Genomic DNA, 22,049 nt, shown 5'->3' on the forward strand with positions numbered 1-22,049 from the left:
AGTTCAGCTATAGAAAAAAAAACATAGATACTTCAAGATAAAGTACATAGTTTATTTATTTAATTTCTTGCTTCATTTCTCACTTACTAACTCCCTATATAATATTCCCAACTTATTTCCATCGCTATGATAACGACAAAGTTCAATATAACTGGGATGACCTGTTCAGCATGTTCAAACACCATCACTAAAGAAATAGAAAAAATAAGTGGTGTAAAATCTGCACATGTTTCACTATTAACGGAAGAAGCTGTAATACATCATGATGAAACAGTAACTGTTTCGCAACTCAAAAATGCAATTGACGATCTCGGCTTTGAGCCATCGTTTATATCTTCAATAATAGACGAAGCAAAAGAATCAAGTGAGAGAAATTATTTGAGAACTCGTATCCACATCGAAGGAATGACATGCGCTAACTGCTCAAATACTATTGTCAACTCTATCAAACAACTAGAAGGTGTTCGGAAGATCGATGTTTCACTATTAGCTGGAGAAGCTACGATCCTTCATGGTAAGATTTCACCAAATAAATTAGTTGATGAAATCGAGGACCTTGGTTTCGAAGCTAAACTGATGTCATCTGAGCAAATTCCAGCACCTGCAATCAAATTGAAAACAGAATTGACCATTGAAGGAATGACGTGCTCTGCTTGTGTCAATTCAATTACTAATGTCCTGAAAAGCATACAGGGCGTTGAATTCGTTAATGTTTCCCTAATGACTGAAATGGCAACCGTAATTCATGATGATTCTGTCAAAGTTGATCTATTGCTTGAATCAATTGCAGATGCTGGTTTCGATGCTTCTATTATTCAGGTCACTGAGATGAATGCTAGTCGATATCATCCTGATATCGTAAATGACATTCTAACTTGTTGTTTACATGTTTATGGAATTAAAGATGAAGAAGATGTAACCAAAATCAAAAATGCAGTCTTAGAACTAGACGGTATTTTGGATTGTGATATCAGCTCACTGTCGGCAGAGGTCAAAATCGAATACAATTCAAATGTTATTGGTGTGAGAGCTATTCTCAAGGTGCTAACTGATTTGGGTTTTGATGCTATTATATCCAACAAATTAGACACAACATCTCAAATAGATCTACTTGCTAAAATAAAGGAAGTAAAATACTGGAGATCTATTTTCCTTAAACTATTGCTCTTTGGTATTCCAATAATTTTGGCTGCACGCATTACTCCAGTTATCAGACAACCAAATCACTGGGGGGCTAATTTTCTAGAATTAATTGACGGAGTATATGTTGATATATTGGTACAATGGACACTGAGTTCTTATGTCCAATTTATTCTTGGCAAACAGTTTTACATAAATAGTTACAAATCATTAAAGCATGGTAGTGGAAACATGGATGTCCTTATATGCGTTTCCACTTCAATTGTTTACTTTTATTCTGTTTTCAGTATTATGAATGGTTTCTTTAGGAAAGTATATCCCAATGTTCTCTTTGATACATCGGCGATGTTGTTAATCTTCATTAGTTTGGGTAAATGGGTCGAAAGTAAGGCTAAGGGTAATACTTCTACTGCCTTATCCAAATTATTGTCTTTAACTCCTACGACTTGTATTATTTTGGAAGATCCTCACCTTTTCAAAACAAATGAAAAGGGTGGATTTGATGCATCTGCAGTCAATCAAATACAGGTAAGTGTCGATTTATTACAACGTGGCGATATTGCTGTTGTGTTGCCTGGCTCAAAGGTGCCTTCAGATGGTGAATGTATATTTGGCTCTTCGGAAATGGATGAGTCGTTCTTAACTGGTGAATCTTCACCAGTTACCAAACACGTCGGCTCACCTATGATTGGAGGCTCGGTTAATATCACATCGACTATTTACATGAAAGTTACTGAGGTCGGAGAACAAACTCAATTGCAACAAATAGTTAAGCTGGTGAAAGATGCACAGACTTCAACCGCTCCAATACAAAGATTTGCGGACTACATCGCCTCTATTTTTGTTCCATCTATTTTGATTTTTTCCTTGATGACCTTAATATTTTGGAGCTGCTATACCAAAATTGTTTCAATCGACAAAGTCCCCAAAATGCTGAAAAACTTAGACGGCGATAAGGTGGAATTCTTTAAAATTTTACAAATTGCAATCTCGGTAATTGTAGTCGCCTGTCCATGTGCTCTAGGCCTAGCAGCACCTACAGCTGTGATGGTTGGTACTGGTGTCGGTGCACGTAACGGAGTTTTGATCAAAGGAGGTGAAGTTTTGGAAAAAGCAAATGATATTGATGCTGTTATTTTTGATAAAACTGGTACATTGACCAAAGGCGTAATGGAAATCAACTCTTTCGAGTTTTATGGAGACTATGAACATAAGGAGACTTTTATTTGGTCACTAATAAACGCTGTTGAGTTAAACAGTGAGCATCCTTTGGCAAAAGCTTTGGTGAAAAGTTCGTTGGACGAACTGGCGGGCAAACAGGCTTCTCAATTTGAACTAAAATTAGTTGAAAGCTTGATTGGTAAAGGTATCACGGCAGTAGTAGTTAATCCAGCGACTGGTAAAGATATCAACGTCAGAATGGGTAATTCTAGATTAATGGATGCTTTCAAAATCGTAAATAAAGGAAAATACGATGAGACCATTGAGAAACTGGCATTTCGTAAAAATATCAGCTCCTTCTGTCACATTCTGATTGATGATGCCTATATTGGTTACGTGGAATTACTAGATACATTAAACCCAGAGTCAAAGCATACAATTGAAACCTTCATTAAATGCGGTTATTCTGTGGGGATAGTTACAGGTGATGCTGCTGAGACTGCTTCATACGTTGGGGGGTTATTGAATATACCATCTAATAACATCTTTGCTGAGGCGACTCCTGAAGAAAAACTAGAGTATATAAAGAGTTTGCAAGAAAATAAAGGTCTAAAGGTTGCATTTGTCGGTGACGGTATAAATGATGCACCTGCCTTAGTACAATCTGATCTCGGTATTGCGATCTCGACGGGTACTGATATTGCAATGAGTGCTGCTGATATTGTTCTACTAACTTCCTCAAATGATAGTGTTGGTAATTCTCGTATCGGTTTATTTGGTGTATATGCTAGTTTGGATATATCGAGGTCCACTTTCAATACTATCAAACTGAATTTTCTTCTTGCAGTAATTTACAATATGATTATGCTGCCAATTGCCATGGGATTTTTGCTTATTCCATTTAACGTTACTATGCATCCAATGTTTGCAAGTGCGGCGATGGCATGCTCTTCTACTTCTGTTATTATCAACTCACTAACTCTAAACAGATGGAGCATGGAAAAACTAAAGAAAAAAGTCAACGAGTCTATTGAATGGAAAAACACAACTAATCTCGGTTGGAATGACGGTATGGCTGATACCCGTGGTGAAGTTACAGAATTGTCGACTGAATCATTTATTGTGAATCGAAATTATAAACATAAGTCTATTCCAATATTCTCACGTGTTTGGCGGAGGATTAGAGGTGCATTCAGAAGAAATGACTATGAAAGAGTTTCTGTCTCCGTATAAACAATTGCTGCAGAAATGTCTTGTTTATTTCATGTTTTATCGTTTTTTATATCCGGATATAGATTGTATATATATGTACTAATAATACCTGCCAAAGGCATATTCGACCATCAAAATCATGAACCTCTAGGAATAATGCGATCGAAAGGATTGTACTCTGTATTAATACTATTAGAAGTTCCCTGCTCATCATAACGATTAGAAGGGGTGGTGGCATTCTGATTATTATTCACGTTTTCATCTATAGACTGCTGAAATGTGGCTGGATGATTAGACGATGTCTTCAATGGAGATTGAATTGGCAAAACAGCACTCGCAACAGCAGGACCAATGGAAGCAATCAATGGTGTAGTCACCGACAAAGGTGTTTGTTGCATAAAGGTATCCGGACCTTGGAGATTTGTTGTATTTATTTCAAGATTCATGTGATTATTGGGTCTCTTTGGATTTAAAAGATTACTATTCGGTACACTCTCATTTTGCTCCAGTATCTGTTTGAGCTTAGTATTTCGTTGACTGAGCAAAGGTGATTGTATGTTTCCCTGTTGTTGTTGCTGTTGATGCTCAAGCGAAAAATTTCCCATCGAGGGAATCGACGATAATTTTGGTTGATCAATTAATGAAGTAGAAGATGGATTACTACTTAAAACTGACTGCTTCAAATGGCTCGTCTCTAACTTAATAGTCAACTCTTTGGTTGCACGGGTCAAGATTGATAAGGATGATCTAACTTCATTCAATGTAGGAATATCATCTATTGCACCCTTTGTAGCAGCAAGAATGCTGATAATAGATTTCAAGAAGAGGTTGGTTTGCTCATAAATAGTCTTGTGCAACTCATTCCCTTGTGTTTGTGTGCTAGTGGTATTCTTCGCTAAGTTAAGACAGGCCTTCACTTTTTTAGCTCTCTCCATCAAAGTTAGACACTGGTTCGTTAAATCTTTGACTTTATATGCAATTGAATTCAATTCATTGGTTTCATCGGTATTTTCGTTGGTATTAGAATTTTCTGCAATCATTAAGGCCCCTTTGGCTATAGCATTGTTCATCTGACTAAAAACGGCCTGTGATGCTTGGATAGTATGGTTGATCAAATCAAATAGCTTATCGTCCTCAGTGGCAGAGTTTATCAATGTTGAATCATGCGAGCTACCATTACTTGCATCAGAATCCTGCCGATCCAGCTTGTTTATCCTTAGAGGTGGTTGCCTTGGTGCCGATTGTTGGTTGCTTTGTGGAGCTCTAACCAAAGTAGTTGACGTAGGCTTGTTTTTACCGTCCGTGGAACTTATTGTATTACTTCTTGTTGACAGTGGATTATGAGAGAACGATGGGGTAAAATTTGGGTTGAAATGGGTTTTCAGTTTATTTGGTAACGGTACAATCAGTTGACAGATATTCGATAATTCAACAAAGATCGAAAATAATGTGTAGTAGGTCAATCTTATTTGAAAATCAGAAATATTTAGGTCTGTAGACTTTATCAACAGTCTAAGATTTTCAATCCACTTCTTCAAATCCATCATTGAGTTTGCAAGTGGATATTTTAAATGAATCTCAACGCTTTCATTGTGAAGTTCAGTTTGGGTATTTAGTTTATTCTCAACGTTTTGAAGAACACTTAAAAAGATGTTAAAGTTCTTGGTAGGGGCACTTATATCCAAGTTTAAAGAGCCTGTCACAGATGTAAATTCTCTATGAAGCTGAGCAAATTTCTTTGACAATCTAAATAGCTTTTCCAATTGGTCATCGTCGGAATCTTCAGCTAGAGTTGATAATTTGTTTGAAAAACTTCTCTGGTTTAACTTGGATAGTTCTTCTTGAGAAGAATGGGTGACACCAACAGAAGAAGTCGCAATCAAAGGCTGAAGCGACGTGGATTGATTGCTTGTGGTGGGATTAAACATAGAATCTGGTGAAGAGATTGTCTGTAGTCGGCCATTTATAGCACTTGATTGAGAATATTTCCTATTAACACTACTCACGTTACTAGCACTCAAGCTTGCATTTCCATTAGCATGAGCTGAAGATACGGAGTGAGCTGTAGATGAGGATGTTTGAGATCCAAATTGAGAAGATATTGATGAAGAGTTTGAATGTCCAATGTTTGAGTTCGGTGCCTCATAATCAACTTCTTCCTTGATTACCTGAGTCAACACGGCATCACTTATACTAGCATGAGACTCATGGTGGAAATCTTGGCTACTCAATATTGGTGTGCTTGTCTGTGTCGACTGGTTAGAAGCTAGCGCTGAACTTGAAACACTCAATGCATTTCCATTTGTCGGTGTTGTTGACGAAGCAGTACCACGAGCGTTTGAGGCACTACTGGCCGCAGAAGTAGTATTTTGCCGAAATAACCTTCCCATACGCTTTTCGGCTCTAGAAGAAGACCTCTGTGTCTCACTAAAACTCCGTGCTCTCAGGGGAACGCCGGTTTGTGTGCTTGAGCCAGAGTGTGACAGATCAAGGTGGTTCTGATTAGGATGGCCCTGTACTGCGTGTCCGCTTACCCCATTTTGGGACTGAGAAAACGACATTGGTGTTCCCGCAGGAAACTGGAAACTAGCCTGATGTGTTTCCATGACTGTTCTCTCCGCTTGGGAATGTCTTTAAAATCAATTCCTTGTTTACAGGTATGTGAAACCTTACTTATTGGCAACTATAAATTTGATGCATACTGGAAAAAAAAATGAAATGAAATGAAACGAGCAAAGATGAAAATCATGAAATTAACTTCCGAATTTTGATGCTTACCATTTACAGTATGAACTAAAATGGCACAGTCATAAAAGGACCGAACAGAAGTATAAACATTATATAAACTATGGATTGACTATACTAACATATGCCCCTAATTTTGCTGACGTACTCCACTGACAATATCATCTACACGTAGAAGCATACAGGCACTTTCAATTGCAGTCTTGGCACTCTGTTGCTTGATAACCTCTGGTTCCCAAATGCCGTACTGATTCATATCAACAACCTTACCAGCATCACCATCAATACCCCATGTGAATTCGCCATTGGCGTGTTTAGCTCTCAATTGGGATAACACTCTGATGGGGTTGCCTCCACAATTTTGAATTAATGTTCTAGGAATAACCTCAAAAGCATCAGCAACAGCTTGATATGGCCATTGCTGAACACCTTCAATTTTCTTTGACTTCTCTGACAAGCCAACAGAGACGGCCATTTCAGTTGCACCACCACCTGGAGATAAAGAAGGTTCGAAGAAAACATTCCTGGTGACCGCCATTGCATCCTGCAAATTCCTTTCAATTTCATTTAAAATATCCTTTGATGGACCTCTTAATAGAACAGTACATGCTTTTGGGTTTTTACATTGAACAAGGAAAGTAAAATATTCGTCACCAATAAGCTTGACCTCGAATAATCCACAATCATTACCAACATCAGACTCTTTCAAATCCTCGACTCTATTCACAATAGTGGCGCCTGTTGCTCTTGCAATTCTATTGTTGTCTGACTTCTTGACTCTTCTTAAAGCAGTACAACCGCCTTTTAATAGATAATGTTGAGCCAAATCACTTACACCTTTTTCTGTTATAACCAAATCCGGTTTGAATTGTAGGATATTTTCACACATTAACTTGACTTGCTCTTCCTCGATTTCCAATAATCTATTCCAGTCCTTTTCGTTAGTAATTTCGACATTAGTTTGAGACTCGCCCTTCTTATATTCCAATGGACAGTCAAGTAATATGATTCTTGGGTTCTCTATGTGTCTCTTCATTTTAGGATGAACAACATCCTTATTCAACAAAATACCATCTAAAACCATAGAGTCTTCTATTTCCCCACCAGGGATCTTTTCAACTCTAACGTACCTCTTTATGTCTATTTCCTTATAATCTCCGTCTTGAACAAGAACGTTTCTAACAGCCTTCAAGGATAATTTACACATTTTTTCGGACCATTTGGAGATATATTTAGTACCGATTGAAGCAGATATTAACTTGATCACTTTTTCATCATTGTCTAAATCAATTGGAATTGATATTTTGTGAATTATTTCCAGAGCATCGGATAGCGCTTGCTTCAAGGCCTGAATAATGACAACCGGATGGATGTTCTTCTCGATATATGGATATGTCTGGGCCAATATTTCACCTGCTAAGATAATGACGGATGTAGTACCATCACCAACTTCTTCATCTTGTGTCCTCGATAGCTCAATCATAGATTTTGCTGCAGGATGCGCAACATCGATTTCTCTTAGAATCGCATGACCATCGTTGGTTAGTACTATACCTCCCATTGGATCGAGTAACATCTTCAACATTGCCTTTGGACCTAGACATGACCTGATGATATCGGCAACAGCCTTTGCCGCGGTGATGTTTTGGATTTGTGCCTCTCTACCAGACTGTCTCTGTGTGGAAGTATTTAAGAATACAACTGGTGCCTGCATGGATGCTTGTGTGATTGCCGTCTCTATGTGTTGCTTTCCCACCAGTTTAAACCACAAAGTACTTGTTCGAAATAATCAAGGCCTCTGTTGCCGTTGAATTTTTTCCTAGAGTGAGAAAGTCTGAGAATACGGGAAAAAAAAAAAATCTAGCAAATAATGGAGGCTCGGCATATTTTGAGTAATGTCTATATCTCATTACAGAAAATTTTTCACCTGTCGAATAGATTGTAAAAGACACGTTTGTTTTTACCTGTATAGGAACAAGAAACAACCAACTATGGCCACTACAGTGAATGGGGAGCAACTCTTGGAATGGTTTCAAGATCCAGCTAACAAATCCTATTTCAACCATGAACTTCTAACAATTAAAAAGTCCCCGATATCCAATGGTATTGGTGTATTTGCTTTAAGGAGTCAGGCTCCTGTACCGAAAGAACTTGACGATGATGAATCCAATTTGCTATTAAGGGTCCACAAATCCATGGTTTTGTCTGCTCAAACTTGTGCGATCTCAAATTTAATATATGAGGAGAAACTTGGGGCTATGTATGGGTTAGTGCTTGCATTTATATACGAACGGCAATTGGGTGAGAGATCACCTTGGTTCACATATATTGAGACAATCAACTACAAGAACTCCAAGGGTGATCTAATTGTTCCGCTGTGCTTGTATGCGGATAAGGAAAAGGCAATTCTAAAAGGGACAGAAGTTGAGTTTATGGGTGGATTGGATCCTCAAGATTTGAAGAGCCATTTTGAAGTTTCCCAAAAATTTGCCAATAAGGTACACAAGGAAGCTGGATTACCGATACCATCTGTATTGAAAGATAACTCACAATTTGAAGAATTTGCAGCAATCACAATGGCTGTTGCGTCGAGAGCCTTTGAAATTGATAATTATATCGAGTTGGGTTTAGTGCCTGGAGCGGATCTGTTCAACCATGATCCGTTTGGTAATGAACATGTTCACTTTGTAGCAATGGGTGATGTCTGTCCATTCTGTGGAAAAGACGATGGATGCGGACATGAAGACTTTGGTCCTCCGGATAGTGAGGGAGAATATGAAGAAGAAGGATGGGAAGATGTTGAGAACTACGATGAAGATGAGGCGATGGACGGGTCTGTAGAGTATCAAGAGTCCGATGATAAATCCAAAGAGGAAGAACCGGGTGATGATTTTTCTAAATTGGAGGAATTTGATGGAAGTTTTAAGAGTGAAACACCAACATACGAGTCTGATGAAGAAGTTGAAGAATTAGAGGAAATTACAATGGATTATGTGGCAAAAATCGAAACGGAGTTAAAAGAGGAGGAGGAAAGAGAAAAGGCTGAAGAAGAAGAGGAAAGAGACAGTGATATGGACAGTGAGGAAGAGTTTGAATTAAAGGAACTCTATCTAAATCCGGATGAGTGTTGTGACATAGTACTTGAAAGGAAAATTTTCAAAAATAAAGAAGTTTTCAATACCTATGGGGAATTACCAAATTCTGTATTGTTGGTCAAATATGGATTTGCCGTGGAGGATAACCCATATGACAGCATCTGTCTAGGGCCTCAAATTGTTGAGTACCGTAAGAGCCATCAAGAGTTAGAAGAACGTATAGATTGGTGGGGGTGTATGGGATGGCTACTTCTAAGGGAGCAGGAAAGGGCAGATGAGGAAGATGCCCAAAGAGATGAGAGAGGGGGTAGTGATGCCGACTCTGAGGAAGGTGATGATGGGAGGAATGAGGAAGAGGAAGAAGAAGAAGAAAAAGAAGAAGAAGAAGAAGAAGAAGAAGAAGAAAGTTGGTTATTTAATTGCAGAATTGAACATCCAGGTCGTGCCAATGCTCAGTTAGTTGCAGTTTCGAAGTTGTTTACCATGTCCACGGCAGAATTTGAAAAGATGATTGGGGATGAGGAATGTGATGGGTCTACAATAAAAGAGCTCTTGGTCAACTCTAAGGCCACCATGGAGTCCAAAAAGTTGTTACGGTCATGGATCGATGGCAGACTGTCGAGTACTGGGGACGGCAAGACCAGAAGCGGAGAAATGAAAAGACACTTAAAGAAGGCAGATCCATTGTCTGTAAGGACCATGCTCATTGTAGCAACGCTAAACGAAAAGAAACTGTTGGAGAAGGCACTCAAGACTTTATAGAGTTTATATAGAATACATACATAGACAACAACAAGGAAAACAATCACTACCCGGTAGCCGATCCAGAAATAAGCGAAATACCCGAATGGTTTCTTTTAGAATACATCACGTGACTTTTTTGATCATATTTTCTTTTAAGTTTGAATAAATATAAGTTTTAATAGACCATGGTGAGTTTCTCCAATGTAAGTACCTCTAAGTCAAAGTTTAAATGGGGAGGCAAACTGTATAGCAAAGCCTGCCATGGGGCTCAATATGCAAAATCTTTGGAATGGATGGATTCCCTGTATTTTCACTCGTATTCATAAGCTGTTCAAAGTAATTGTGGGAAGCAACAAGAAAGGCTGTCGCAGCACGACACCTAAAAAAGCCGCGGTGCTGTATTTCAACTTTCTCAACCAATGAGTTTCCAAGTTGAAAATGCAATTGCTCATTTTCAGACATTAGAATGGAGTGGGAAGAAGGGATATATATATACGGGAATTGGCTCCACCAACAACTTTGTGCAACACCAACGATGCTATCCGCTTCACAGCTATCCAAGAGAACTCTTCGCATGGCCAAGAGGGGTAGAGTTCTCCATAGAGGATATTCTCAAAACACGACTCCTCCACCTAGCATCAAGACTCATTTTTCTCAAGAAGAGCCAAAGAAACCGTTCTCAGTTGCCGGTTTCCTCTTCAAAGTTTCCCTTTTAACTGCCGCAGTTTATGGTACAGCTGCCACAGCGGCATTGATCTATGAACCTTTACAAGATCCTTATTTGGAATATTTCCCCTACGGTGAGGAAGTGATGGATAAAATCGACTATACTTGGAAACATAGAAAGGAGATTATGCAATTTGATTATAAGAAATACTATAACACTAAACATGATGAGTTTGCCACTTCCTTCAACAAAACTGCTGAAAAGTTAGGAATCGACGAGTATGTTGGTATTCCTCACAATGGAGTTGGCGCTTCATCACTCTCGGCCCAAGAGGAATTGAAATCAAAGGAACAAGAGAAGAAGGACAAGTTCCTCGTCCTCTCTAACTCAGATCTTCCTCCAAAGGAGGAAAAGAAGAATGACACCGATGCGCTTGCACAAGCTCCATTACTTAATGAAGCAAAGTCTGTCATTCCTAAAATCAAAATCGATACTGCTGATCCTAACATCACTGCAATCATCTCTTCCGTCAACACTTTGATTGATGAATTGAACTCCACAAAGGTTGGTGAAAATACTCCTAAATTGATTGACCAGATTCATATTGGCTTAGCAAAGTTATCTTCATCTTTTAACCCGGAGGATGTGAATGACGCCATTTCTGGTAATTTGCAATACTTGAAGGATAAGTTTGAGCAAGACAAAACTGCATTGGTTCAACAGCTAACTAGCACGGCTGAGGAGACCAAAAAAGCATTGGAAGCTAAACATAAAGAATCCCTTGAAAAGGAGCTTGCTGAAATCAAAAAGACTTTGGAACTGGAATACGAAAATAGGTTAAAGAAGACTGAGATTGAGTTGGTTGAAAAATTCAATGCATCTGTTTCTGAAAAGATTGAAACAGAAAGAAATAATAAATTGAAGAATCTAGAAGCGTTAGAAACAAGAATAAATGCAATTGAAAACTTTGAATTAGAACTTTCTAAGGTTGCAACCTCTTACACTACTTTCAAAGAAATCAGAAAGACTCTTTCTAAAGTTAGATCCCTATTAGTTTCAAATACTGTATCTGATGTACGGGGTGAAAACCTAGTTGCCGAATTTGACAGATTGAGAGAACTAACCGAGCCTTTAGACAACAAATTAATTGCCGCTACTCTGAACTCATTACCTTCTAATAAGGAGCTATTGGTTAACGGCGGTGTATTAACACAATCTCAAATTCTTAGTAGATGGGAACTTTTGGTACCACAACTAAGAGCAAACTCTCTACTACCTGAAAATCCAGGTATTTTAGGTTATGCGGCATCTGCTGTTTTCTCTAAGTTCCTGTGGTCCAAGTCCGGTGTTCCAATTAGAACCGAAGACCAACTTATTGGTAATGATGTTGAGTCCGTTATTGCGAGAGTTAATAGTTATTTACACAAGAACCAGTTGGACTATGCAGTTGAAGAGGTTGCAAGTTTGAAAGGTATTCCAAGACAACTAGCTAATGACTGGATAGTTGAGACAAGACGTAAGCTAGAAATTCAATTTTTGGTTGACTTGCTCTCAGCGGAAGTTGATGTATCTGCATAATATTAACGCTTTACGCCTATTAAATTATATTCAATTGAATTCCTCAAATTTTACCTTATTCAATTAATTTTTTTTTCTACTTCTGAATCCCTCATTTCTTGTTCTTCTACTTCCACATTTTGGTATTTCTATCTAATTATTAGGTCTTGTTTAGTTAGACTCTATAAGCATCTGTTTATTTATTTTTTTGTAGATTGTCCATACATTACCATTAACAACGAGCAAACGCAAGAGAAAAAAAAAAAAAAAAAATGACAGTTTTCAGTCAGGGGTGCGTGAAGATCAAGATTGCAAGGTGCTATACTCATGGTCAACATGTATATACTTTACATTCTCCTGCGTGCCAAGAGCTCCAAGAAGAAACCATGTCCACGGCTGCTCCACAAGTTTACGGTGCCGATGAAATTAATGCTGTTGTTTTAGACCCTGGCTCTTATAGAACAACGGCGGGATATGCTGGATACGATCAGCCATCAATTATTTTACCATCGTTTTATGGCGATGATGGCAAGGGCAAGCAAATATTTGATGAAAACGTACTATTTGCAAAACCTCCAGATGGACTAGACATAAAGCCAATTATACACAATAATCTCATTGTTGACTGGGATGGAGCAATGGAACAATTTCATTATATTTTCAAAGAATTAGAAGTTCACCCACACGAGCAGCCTCTGATGCTAACTGAGTCAACAATGAACAGTTATTCAAACAAAGTTAAGATGATGGAATACGTATTTGAAAAGGAGAATTTTTGTGCATTTTACGCTATTAAACAACCAACCTGTGTAAGTTTCGCCCACGGTAGACCCAATTGTCTTGTTGTTGATATTGGACATGATTTGGTAACAGTTACACCTGTCATTGATGGTCTTTGTTTGAGAAACCAAGTTAGAGGAACTAGATATGCTGGCTCTTTTTTGAACCAGCAGTTGGTACAGTTCTTAGAATCTAGAAATATCGAATACGTTCCCCAATTTCAGGTTAAGAATAAGGAATTGTCATATTGGGAAAATAGTTCTTCGCTAGCTAAATTTACTTCCATCAACAACAATAATAACGTCAAACAGAGCGTAATTGACTTTCATTACTTGAGAACGCTCAGAGAGATGAAGGAATTATTATTCGAATGTTCGATGGATGAAGAGGTGAAGGTTCCCGAGGACATAACAAAGGAAATCGATCAAGACTCAACCAGGTGGTTTGAATTACCTAATGGGCTGAATGTTCCGTTTACTGAATATGAGAGGCTTAGACTTTCCAATTCTTTGTTTAATCCTAAGGATACCTTCCAACCAATAGTTAAAGGTTGGGAGAATGATTGTGACGGCAATATAATCAAGGTTGTGGGAACTGAGAATGACATAAGCAGTAAGGACTATGTGCCTTTAAGGAGATCTAAGAAGAATGAAGAAGATGACTCTGCGAATGCCGAAGGAGATGCTGCAAACCATTCTAATTCTAATTCTACCAACAACACTAATAGCAAAAAGAGTAATGATAGTGAGGCTTCGAAATCTACACAAACAACAACAACTGCTGAAAACAATGAAACTGCAGCTCTTGGTTTGACCAAATTGGTTCAGTCGGTATTGAACAATCTAGACATCGACTTGAAGCCTCAATTGGCTAACAACATCATTTTGACTGGATCAACTACGTTGATCCCAAGATTAAATGAAAGATTAAACAACGACCTAATGCTATTGAACCCAAGTTTAAAGATCAGAGTCCACTCTGCCGGTAATAATATAGAGCGGAAATATGCATCATGGATTGGCGGTTCTATACTATCATCATTGGGCACATTTCATCAACTATGGGTATCAAAGGCAGAATATGAAGAAGTTGGAGCTGAACATCTGATTGTCAATAGGTTTAGATAGTATAAACCAAACCAGAAAAAAAGAAAAATGTAGAATATATTAGGAATCTAAATGTATACTTGACGAGCTTAGAAAGAAATTTAAATAGAGATCTGAATTATCAGTACTATTCGAAAAGGAATACAAAAGTTAGAATAGAGGGCTATAAGTTTATATAGTCCTATCAACAAGCACAATCCTGCTCATTAGTGGATGGCCTCTTTGATAGATCAATCGGATTACCGTTACTACCATCAGCAAACTTATTAGTGCTGTTTTTACCTTTAGCCAACTGGAATTGATATGGCATTTTCATTGCAATAGCTTTGAACATTTCATTGACGTTCTCACCAGTTTTAGCACTTACTTGGAAATGCAACAAATTGAATTCGTTTGCCAACGATACGACATCATCATTGGATATTTTCCGCTGGTCTTCTAGATCCTTCTTATTGCCTACCAAGGCTATCAAGATATCACTGTTTGCCTGTTTCTGTAGCTCCCTTATCCAGTATTTAGCCTTGTTCAACGAGTCCGGATGCGTGATGTCATACACGACAAGGGCAGCTTGTGCGTTTCTGTAATACATCGACGCAAGTGACCTGTACCTCTCTTGTCCCGCCGTGTCCCAGATCTCAAACTTGATGGTCACACCGTCTCCATCGCCTTCTCCAATTTCTTGGGGTGTCAATTTCACCGATTGTGTCATAAAGGCGGCTCCAATTGTAGATTCCCTTAATTCATCAAATGAATTCTTCACAAATCGTTGCACAATCGACGACTTCCCCACAGCAGATTCCCCAAGAAGAACTAGCTTGAACTGCGCCAGCCTCGGTTTCTGTACTTGTGCCATTGCTATTCGATTTTTTATTGATGGTTATAATTTGCTCTGTCCTATCCTGAGAAGCAGTACTTTTATATATCAGAGGCTGTTATCAATAAATTTGAGCTTCAGAGAGAAAGTATAAACCGACGCGTCGAAAGTGGTTTTTATTAAATTTTTTCTCTGAAGCGAGAAAAAAAAAAAATGAAGAAGATGAAAATAAATTTTTTTTTTTTGCTAAGCAAGAAGAATTTGAGGAGTAATTTGAAGAAGGCCAAACTTCATTTTAAGAGTTCAGTCTGTTTTCTTTTCCTCTGTATTCTCATACATTTAACAACCAAACCATGGCTGCCAGAGCACAATTCGAAAACTCCAACGAAGTCGGTGTCTTCTCAAAGTTGACAAACTCATACGCCCTTGTTGCGGTGGGTGGTTCTGAAAACTTTTATTCTGCTTTTGAAGCTGAATTAGGAGATGTTATTCCAATTGTCCACACCACTATTGCCGGCACTAGAATAGTAGGTCGGATGACTGCCGGTAACAGGAGGGGTCTTCTAGTTCCAACCCAAACCACTGATCAAGAGCTGCTGCATCTAAGAAACAGTTTACCAGACACTGTCAAGATCCAAAGAATCGAGGAAAGATTGTCTGCCTTGGGTAACGTCATATGCTGTAATGACTATGTTGCATTGGTCCACCCAGATATTGAAAGAGAGACGGAAGAGATCATTGCCGATGTCTTGGGCGTGGAAGTTTTCAAACAAACAATCGCAGGTAACGTCCTTGTTGGATCTTACTGTTCATTGTCCAACCAAGGTGGGTTAGTTCATCCTCAAACTACTATACAAGACCAAGAAGAACTATCTTCCTTATTACAGGTGCCCATTGTTGCAGGTACTGTCAATAGAGGTTCCAACGTTGTTGGTGCAGGTATGGTTGTCAATGATTGGTTAGCGGTTGCAGGCCTTGACACTACTGCTCCTGAATTGTCTGTTATTGAAAGTATCTTCAGGTTACAAGATAATCAACCAGATGCTATTGGTTCTAACTTGAGAGATACTCTTATTGAGACCTACTCTTGAGTTCCCCTCCATACTATCTTTTTCCTGTATACCTAGCCCACGCTTGACCATTTCACCTTTAAACTTTTCTATTCCTATATAGTAATTCTAATAAACAATGTGCATTACCGAAAGTACTGTATAATACTTGTTTATATCTAGTCTCCTCCCCTCTAAATTTGGTATCTTTCTCAGAATTCTTAGTGGATGAAGGTAATTTGCAGTGACTCAAATTTATTCGCTCGTTCTAGTGATGCATTCTTTTTGTGAACTTTCAAAGTTGCCGTATCCTTACTGTAGGCTATTGTTTCTCAGATACCCGGTTCGTAAGACAAGTCGTATTTACTGTTGAGATGGACTACATAGGCCTTCCAAACATAAATACCCGTGCTGCGGCTTGGAATAAGTTTGCACAGTTATGTGCTAACCAAAGTAGTGCTGATAGTCGTTCAAACAAATCCGTCGGGTCTTCCTTCCAAATTTTGTTTTCAAAGTTGAGATATTCAAATGGTATAATCAATGATGGTGAAATTTTGAAAAACCCGGAACTTAATGTCTTGTTCTCAATTTGTGATAATTGCTCAAAGTTTAAAAATGAGTACCAAGTTGACGAGCTCTTCCCAGTTTTGATTAAGTATCTTGTCAATTCTCCGAACTTTTCGTTCAGATCAGTTTCTAATTTTAAAGATCAAGATTTGACTCCTTGGACTAAATTGACCAACGTACTCACATTGGGTTTGATCTCGTTGGCAGAAAATTTCCCCAAGTTTGGAGAGCTACTGCTCAATGCATTTTATGACTATATTTCAAATTTGGACACTGATCAATTGTACCATCAATTTTCTTTGGTCGGCTTTCTACAAGCATTGATAAAATCTCCAAGTGCTATTAATGAGGATGTTTTCAAGTTAGTCAATTCTAAAGTACACATAGAATTTTTTGATGCAGTTGAAGATTCCATTTCCAGAATAAGTGATCCGAAAGATGTTGATCTGATTTATGTTTTCAGCGATTTAGGATTTGAATATTCTTCTCTTTTTTTTGTTGATTTGTTTGAGAAATTTCAGATGCAATATCTAAAACTCCAAATTCATGCTAATCTGGATAATTCCTTGTTAAGCCACTTGTTGGATTCTAAATCAATTTCTTTTTCTATTCTTGAAAAAAAACTTGATGTGTTCGATATCATTCTACAGAATCAATTCAAAATTGAGGATTTTATTGAAAACTCAAATGAAAGAGTGACCACTTCTTCAATTTACCGCCGTAAAACATGCCTGTCAATCCGTGCACAAGCTTTGGAAATCTACAGTTTCAACAATTCAATTTCCAAGCTTGACTTTGAGTTTGTCAATGCAAAAGTTTCCACTTATTTATCAGATTTTATGGTTTCAATTGAAGATGGTTCGCCAGTTGCACTTGATATGATATCCTCAAATTTACTACTCAACGTATTTGGCACCAGTGCTATTTTGTCTGAGGATAATCAAAGAGCAGGGCTACAAATCGTTAAACATTTCCCTATTATAATTCAAACTGTTATTATGCCAAAACAATTTGTCAGAGAGCTCTCTAAAGCAGTGAGATATTGCTTGCACAGTTTATCAAAGGATGACTTCATTTCTTTAATCTACACTTTGATTAATATCATTGATGTACAGTCCAATAAATTGGGGAAATCAAAGCCTTCCAGACCTTCTACCGTTGCCACAGGTGATGCATCGCTAATAGCTGACTCGTACATCGTTGAAAGAAACGATTTGATCCCCCAGAATATCATTACTGCCGTTGTTGAAATATCAAGATCATCAAATGATGAGTCTGTTATCACCTTGGTTACCACGCTATTGTACCAAAAAATTAGATCAGGCTCTAATGAATTAAACGCAATTTTATTGGATGGTCTAACTGAATTTATTGATAGTATGAATAAGAAGGACTTTTCATCTCTTTTGAAGTATTACTATGATTTGTCTGAAAGCTCTTTCAACAATTTATCTGACCTAAAAATTGGTATTGATACGTGGATCAGATTTTCAAAGGCAATGTTAAACTCCTCCAATGAAGAGCTATACAACCTCTACTTAAACGGCTTATTAATGCAAATTATTTCTAAAGGTGATGTCGATGATCTAGAGCATCATAGGCCAAACCAATCGGTTACTGCATCAGCAAATCAAATCGTAATATTCTTAAAGCCACTGGCCAACTTATTACCCCCTATCAATGAGAAACCAAGAATTCCAACTAATAAAGAAACCATTCGTAGATTTCAAGATGCTTGGTTTAATCTATCCGTTCATGGATTTGCATATAACTCCTCTTTATACAAGGAACATTTGCCCGACTTATTGAGAATTGCACATAGTACCCCTGCATTAGCTTCTGAGATCACCTGGAATAGAAGTGAAACATCTATCGAAATGAATACTATTCTGAGAAGGGGGACTTCAAAGACAACAGAGAGAATTCATAAAGATATTTTAAAACAAGTCATCTCTTTGAAGAGTAGCAACCTTGACGATTCACAGCTTTCTAGACCAGGCATAATGTTTTTGTCGTCTACCTTGATGCTCGAAATGTTGAGAGTACAAACGGGTAACTGTGCAAAGGCGTTGGAGTATATGTCCGATCCTTCTGTCATTATCGCTAAATTGAGCCCTCATATAGCTCACATATCTCAATATTGTGCTTCAAAATATGCAGACTTGCTACTCTCAAAAAATCGACAATTATCAATCGATAAAGTGACTTTACGTTTAAAGGAACTTTTCATCTATTGTTGTCATCGTAATATTGATTTACAAAATTGCGCATTCAAATGTGTTGATATCATATTAGGCAAGATACCATCGGCTTTATGCTACGAGCAGAGTTCTTTTGCGTTGCTGGATGTACTAGCTTTGTTATTCCAAAGTATAATCGATGCAGATACAAACGAGTATGAACCATTGACTCAGTTTAAATCTAGAGTTACTGACATTAACTTATCATTATCCGATTCTTATGTTTGGAGACAAGAAACTCTAGATAGATTCAGTGCAAATGCCACTCGTTGGGTCACCAATTCCTTGAGAATTTGTGATGGTGATATGAAATCCGTTTTGAGCTCTTATGTTACGAAGGCAGATGCTTCTCATAGAACTGTTAATTACGGTGTTTCATTTGCATTGGACATGGCAAGCAAAGTTTTATCCAATGATAGAGAATTTTTCCAATTGCAAGGCATGCAATCGAAAAGACTGAACACTACTGCTGGGTTCTTATCTCAAACACCGTGGAACACTGACTTGAAGTTATTTGAAAGCAGTTACAGTGAGATTGTCAAAGTAAGGTCTAACTTGGATAAAAAAATCAGTAAATTCATTGTCATGGCGAAAGAACAATCTAGAAAGGAGAATTTAAGCAAAGAACTAGGAAAATTGATTGAAGAGATAACCAGAGCAATAGTTGTTTTCTCAATTGATAAAATCGAATATGTTAAATGGATTGTTGATCTACCATTTTTATTGTTTGACTCACATTCTATTCAACATGCTTGTTCTAATTGGTTGGGAATCATGAATTCCAAACCAGAATGTTCGACTCTTCTATTATCTTATATTCTCACAAATTTTGAAAAAACTGTTTCTGATGGGTTGGGACTATATTCAAGAGAGCATGATTTGAAAGACCCTGGCTTTAGTACAATGGAATATCTGCCAACTAACAAGTTAGTGGTAGCACATAATTCTAAATTGGCGTCTTCCTCGTTAAAACCTCATCTACTTTTGATCAGATTTTTGTCTTCCCATTTCCATGCAACGCTTTATAGAAGTGATCATACTCTAAATATGTTTACCGAAACCGTTATATTTGCATTGAAGAGTTTGAAATCTGCAAGTTTACATCCATTTGCACGTCTATCGAGGTTTGAAATTGTTAATTTTGGTTGTGCATTAGCTAAGCATCACATTCTACTAGAGACTTCTTTTAAATATCCAATTATCAATGCATTATTAGATGGTTCATTATCTTGGTTTACGAAAGAAGTAGTAACACCGTTCGGCAATAATAAATTGAAGGTAAAGGCAGATTATGAACTGTTGACTATGGTTGCTCAATTTTTCAGTCAAATGCAGTTTCGGGATTTGGAAGCTGAAAGAAAAAGGGTTATATTACTCTTATTCATTGAAGACGAAATGAAGATAATGAACACATGGATTAACCCTTTAAATCCTAGCGTCGTGCCCCCATATCTTATTAATGTCAAATTAGATGAAAAAGTTCTCACTGATTGCTACAAGCTTGATGGTAAATTAGCCTTTAACTTGGTCTCAAGAACAGAAAAGAATGGCACCTTGTCATCTTCCTTGGTCAAAACATTGCGGTCATTGATTCTAAAGGATCCCTTTGCAGTGAGCGATATCCCTTCAGCAGTCAACTACATTTGTGATTCTGACGTTCCTGCGATAGTATGTTGGACACCAGCAGCACCAGTAGACGCAATCAACAAATTTCTACCTCCATTTAATAGACGTCCGCTTGCTTTGCAGTATGCAATGAGATCAATCGAAAGTTTTGATGCCCATTTGACATTTTTTTACGTGCCTCAAATTGTTCAGACTGTTAGACATGATGAATTAGGTTATATCCGTAGGTATATTCTTGAGACTGCAAATGTGTCTCAGTTATTTGCACATCAAATTATTTGGAACATGTCAGCAAACTCATTTAAAGATGAAGATTCCACTATACCGGATGCGATCAAACCACAATTAGACTCAATTAGAGAGAGCATGATTGCTTCATTTTCAGATCAAGACCGTGCGTATTTTGAGAAGGAATTTTCGTTCTTTGGTGAAGTTACTGGGATTTCCGGAAAGTTAAAACCTTTTATTAAGAAATCGAAGCCAGAGAAGAAAGCTAAGATTGATGAAGAAATGTCGAAGATTAAGGTTGAAGAAGGTGTCTATTTGCCGAGTAATCCTGATGGTGTAGTGATTGATATCGACAGGAAGTCAGGTAAGCCCCTTCAATCACACGCAAAAGCACCATTTATGGCAACTTTTGTCATAAAAAAGAAGAAGGAGAACTTGATTGCCGAAGAAGTTATGAATGAAGAGGAGAAATATGAGATTGTTAAAACAAGTGCAATTTTCAAAGTCGGTGACGATTGTAGACAAGATGTTTTAGCATTACAGTTGATTTCAATGTTCAGAACAATTTGGATGACAGCAGGAGTTGACGTTTATGTTTTCCCATATAGAGTCACTGCTACTGCGCCAGGTTGCGGTATTATTGATGTTTTACCTAGATCCATATCTAGAGATATGCTAGGTAGAGAAGCTGTTAACGGATTGTATGAATATTTTATTTCGCAGTTTGGACCAGAGACATCGCCTGAATTTCAACGTGCAAGAATCAATTTTGTTAAATCGTTAGCAGCGTATTCTATCATAACCTATCTATTAGCTATCAAGGATAGACATAACGGTAATATCATGTATGATCAAGATGGTCATATCTTGCACATTGATTTTGGATTTTGTTTTGATATTGTACCAGGTGGTGTTAAATTTGAACAGTCACCCTTTAAACTAACGAGAGAAATGGTTAGGGTTATGGGTGGTAATACAAGCACCCAGGCATATAAATGGTTTGAAGAGCTTTGCGTTAAATCTTTCCTTGCTTGTAGGCTACATATGCATGAGTTGATTGGTATGGTCGTGCCGATGTTAGAAAGTGGACTACCATGTTTCAAAGCAGCAACTATCAAGCATTTGACTCAAAGGTTTGTTCCTAATAAGTCTGATAAGGAAGCGGCTATTTATATAAGGGGTTTGATTAAAAAGTCTTTTGAAAGTTTTGCTACAAAAGGTTATGACGAATTCCAGAGAATAACCAATGGTATTCCGTATTAAATTTATAGTATATATTATTATACCTCTGTTTTTTTTTGTAAATAAGTAAGGACGA

At 37.7% G+C, this 22,049-nt stretch overlaps 9 protein-coding genes across 9 annotated transcripts; 6 read left to right on the plus strand and 3 right to left on the minus strand.

Annotated features, from left to right (window-relative positions):
• Positions 1-126: 126 nt before the first annotated feature.
• Positions 127-3,534, plus strand: C5L36_0D06290 (uncharacterized protein; the record flags this gene model as incomplete). Its single annotated transcript, XM_029467519.1, has 1 exon — positions 127-3,534. The coding sequence occupies one exon, from the start codon at positions 127-129 to the stop codon at positions 3,532-3,534; it is 3,408 nt and encodes a 1,135-aa protein (XP_029323379.1).
• A 116-nt stretch (positions 3,535-3,650) lies between these two features.
• Positions 3,651-6,119, minus strand: C5L36_0D06300 (uncharacterized protein; the record flags this gene model as incomplete). The annotated part of the gene is made up of 1 exon (XM_029467520.1): positions 3,651-6,119. The coding sequence occupies one exon, from the start codon at positions 6,117-6,119 to the stop codon at positions 3,651-3,653; it is 2,469 nt and encodes an 822-aa protein (XP_029323380.1).
• Positions 6,120-6,388: 269 nt separating this feature from the next.
• C5L36_0D06310 (uncharacterized protein) lies at positions 6,389-7,972 on the minus strand (the record flags this gene model as incomplete). The annotated part of the gene is made up of 1 exon (XM_029467521.1): positions 6,389-7,972. The coding sequence occupies one exon, from the start codon at positions 7,970-7,972 to the stop codon at positions 6,389-6,391; it is 1,584 nt and encodes a 527-aa protein (XP_029323381.1).
• Positions 7,973-8,153: 181 nt separating this feature from the next.
• Positions 8,154-10,115, plus strand: C5L36_0D06320 (uncharacterized protein; the record flags this gene model as incomplete). The annotated part of the gene is made up of 1 exon (XM_029467522.1): positions 8,154-10,115. One exon carries the CDS (start codon positions 8,154-8,156, stop codon positions 10,113-10,115), a length of 1,962 nt encoding a protein of 653 aa, XP_029323382.1.
• A 448-nt stretch (positions 10,116-10,563) lies between these two features.
• On the plus strand, positions 10,564-12,342 carry C5L36_0D06330 (uncharacterized protein; the record flags this gene model as incomplete). The annotated part of the gene is made up of 1 exon (XM_029467523.1): positions 10,564-12,342. The coding sequence occupies one exon, from the start codon at positions 10,564-10,566 to the stop codon at positions 12,340-12,342; it is 1,779 nt and encodes a 592-aa protein (XP_029323383.1).
• A 251-nt stretch (positions 12,343-12,593) lies between these two features.
• Positions 12,594-14,228, plus strand: C5L36_0D06340 (uncharacterized protein; the record flags this gene model as incomplete). The annotated part of the gene is made up of 1 exon (XM_029467524.1): positions 12,594-14,228. The coding sequence occupies one exon, from the start codon at positions 12,594-12,596 to the stop codon at positions 14,226-14,228; it is 1,635 nt and encodes a 544-aa protein (XP_029323384.1).
• Positions 14,229-14,391: 163 nt separating this feature from the next.
• C5L36_0D06350 (uncharacterized protein) lies at positions 14,392-15,060 on the minus strand (the record flags this gene model as incomplete). Its single annotated transcript, XM_029467525.1, has 1 exon — positions 14,392-15,060. One exon carries the CDS (start codon positions 15,058-15,060, stop codon positions 14,392-14,394), a length of 669 nt encoding a protein of 222 aa, XP_029323385.1.
• Positions 15,061-15,374: 314 nt separating this feature from the next.
• On the plus strand, positions 15,375-16,112 carry C5L36_0D06360 (uncharacterized protein; the record flags this gene model as incomplete). The annotated part of the gene is made up of 1 exon (XM_029467526.1): positions 15,375-16,112. One exon carries the CDS (start codon positions 15,375-15,377, stop codon positions 16,110-16,112), a length of 738 nt encoding a protein of 245 aa, XP_029323386.1.
• Positions 16,113-16,444: 332 nt separating this feature from the next.
• On the plus strand, positions 16,445-21,994 carry C5L36_0D06370 (uncharacterized protein; the record flags this gene model as incomplete). The annotated part of the gene is made up of 1 exon (XM_029467527.1): positions 16,445-21,994. One exon carries the CDS (start codon positions 16,445-16,447, stop codon positions 21,992-21,994), a length of 5,550 nt encoding a protein of 1,849 aa, XP_029323387.1.
• Positions 21,995-22,049: the final 55 nt, after the last annotated feature.

Source organism: Pichia kudriavzevii, chromosome 4 (genome assembly GCF_003054445.1).
Source record: "Pichia kudriavzevii chromosome 4, complete sequence".
NCBI classification, from domain to species: Eukaryota; Fungi; Ascomycota; class Pichiomycetes; order Pichiales; family Pichiaceae; genus Pichia; species Pichia kudriavzevii.